At 50.8% G+C, this 2538-nt stretch overlaps 1 protein-coding gene across 1 annotated transcript in view; it reads right to left on the minus strand.

Annotated features, from left to right (window-relative positions):
* Positions 1-333, minus strand: part of Kpna4 (karyopherin subunit alpha 4) — a 65079-nt gene extending 64746 nt beyond the window's left edge. The window contains exon 1 of the mRNA XM_023699716.1: positions 115-333. Within this exon, the coding sequence (XP_023555484.1) occupies positions 115-183 (69 nt within the window). The 5' untranslated portion in view covers positions 184-333. The remainder of the gene's footprint in view (positions 1-114) is intronic.
* Between the last annotated feature and the right edge of the window lie 2205 nt (positions 334-2538).

Here is a 2538-nt window from a genome sequence, read left to right on the forward strand (position 1 = left end):
CCGGCGGCCTCAGCGCCATGCATGCCCCGCGGCCCCGCGGCGGCGCCCGCCCCGACTCCCACACTCGCGGTCCCGGCAGGGACCGGCCGAGGCCCGCGGCCCCGCTGAGTTTACCTCCAAGTCGCGGCCTTTGTTCTTGAAATTCTTGAGCCGTTGGTTGTCCAATTTCTCGTTGTCCGCCATGGCCGGGCCGGTGATTCCTTCCCCAGCCCGGGCCCCGCGGGATCCGCCCCAACCACCGCGCCGCACAGACACTCCCAGGAACCGGGCCGCCGCCTGAGCTGCTGCGCCTGCCGGGCGGCCGCTTCCTTCCTCCTCTCCCCAACCTCCGCCGCGGCCTTCTCCTCCTCTCCCCGCCCGACCCCCCCGCCCTGACCCCAGCGCGACGGCAGCTCCAGTGAAGACAACTGCGGAGCCGGGCGGCAACGGCGGCGGAATGTGCAGCCGGCTGAAGGGGGAGGCAGCCTCGATCTGAAGGCCCCGGCGTCGAGGCCACGCCCATGCCGCCAGCCGAGCTTGCCGATTGGCCAACCGGGCTCCGGTGCGCTCAGCGAATCAGAAGCGGCAATGGAGAGCGGGGACGAAAAGAGCAAACGCCAAGGGGAAGAGAGTGACGCTGGGAGGAAAGGGCCCCGGGCCGGGAGGGCGAAGGGGCGGGGCGCGGTTAGAGCCGAGCCAGGGGTGACCATGTGGCTCCCGAGACTGGGGGGCGGGAGGGGCGGTGGAAGAGTCGAGTCGAGGGGCTCGAGGAAGGAGGAGAGGCCCTGCAACAGGGCCGGAACAAGTTGGCTCGCAGCGGATGAGAGTACGACCCCAGACGTCGGGGGTCCAGGGTGGAAGCGGAATTAAAGTAATGTTCTTTTCCGTTCAGTGTGCCTGCCCTTCCGGGAAGATTCTGGAGCGCTCGGCTCGCTTGCAGGGTGGAGCCGCACGTCGGCCACACGCCGCGGCGGCAGCATCAGTGCAGCGTCCGCCTGCCCGGCCGGACCCCGGGGCCAGGCCGTCAGCGCTGTCTGTCGGGAGCTCCGGTGCCCCGGGAAACACGGAGCGGCGACGGCGGAAGCGGAACGGGCCCATCGGAAGACACAGGTTAATTGCAGACCAAGTACCTTCAACAGGTAGGAACTTGGGAAGAGCTGACGGTCCGGCGAAGATGATGTTACTTCCTCGGAATTTCGTTTTGGAAAGTTGAAGCAGCTGCTTGGCCGCCGGAAAATACCGTAGTAACTTTTGAAGGCGGGGACCGTGGCGCACCTAACACAGTCACATAGCTTTATAATTCTTTTGCGGAAAAAAAAATAATTCTAAGGATGCCATCTTTATCAGAAACATCGTTATCAGAGGCAGAAATAATACAAGCTACAAAAGAAGGTACTTCAAGTTACAGAAAAGTATAAGGCAATATTTTAAAATAAAATATACTGGTACCCCTCATACGCTATGCGAAGTTAGCCGCGCTGGTCAGGAGCAAGAACAGAGGCATCCTATGTGTTTCTGTAAGTCGAGGTAGGGAGAAGAAATCCTACAAACCATTTCGGAATCTTTTCAAGTTCTTTCGGATCATTTGTTTGCATAGAATAAGTGCAGAAATAAATGTTTAAAATGCAGACGTTGCTTAAATATTTCCAAAATAAAAAGACGAAAAAAAATTTTAAAAAGAAAAACAATGTATTTAAATATATAAACGGCAGTGTTATCTCTGAAAAAGGAATGAAGATAGCTGGAATACTAGCAGTCACTTAGGATTTTTCCCCCCCAGGCAAAGGCTTTTGCTGTGTAGTTCAGGCTGGCTTTGAGCTCACTTTGTAGCCCAGGCTGGTCTTGAACTTGCAAGGATCCTCTGGCCTCTTCCTCCTGAGAGCTGGTATTATAGTTATGCGACACCATGCCCGGCTTAACGGTGTTTGAATAGGAGGAAGGCTTAAAAAAATCTTAGAAGCAGAGTATTATCTTTAAAGTCTTCAGTATTTTACATACATTCCACTGGACTGTAGCAGAGAAACTACCTGGAAATTATTTGCACTAAAGATTAACGAGTAAATTTAATGCAAATCTTAAAATACAAATGAAGGTCATTATAAATTTGTATTTACTCCAAAGATCAAAAAGTTAAATTTACATTGCATCTGCATTCAAGTTTAGGGTGAAACACACTTAAATTGTGAAGCTGGGATATGTGTTTTCCACCATCATGGACTAAGTCATAAACAGGGTTCAAGAAAAACTTTACTAGTGCATCTTTTTTCTAGAAGTTACCCTGTCAGCATGTGTATATGGATGAATATTTTGTACTTCTTGAAATAAATGTTACAATTATTTTTTTAAAAAAAGTTATAATTCATGTTTTAGAATTGTCTACTGTTGTATGTCATTTCACTCAGATACAACTATATCTGATATTTGATGATTAAACAGCCTAAAATTCTCTCTGCAGAAAATTCAAATGAGTTTGATCATGAAGCAACTAAGAGAAATGCAATACGATTGGGCAATAAGCACATTCTGTAATTTGGTTTAACGTATGACTGAAGTCTGCCT

The sequence above is a fragment of the Octodon degus genome, unplaced genomic scaffold, assembly GCF_000260255.1.
Source record: "Octodon degus isolate 3935 unplaced genomic scaffold, OctDeg1.0 scaffold00115, whole genome shotgun sequence".
NCBI classification, from domain to species: domain Eukaryota; kingdom Metazoa; phylum Chordata; class Mammalia; order Rodentia; family Octodontidae; genus Octodon; species Octodon degus.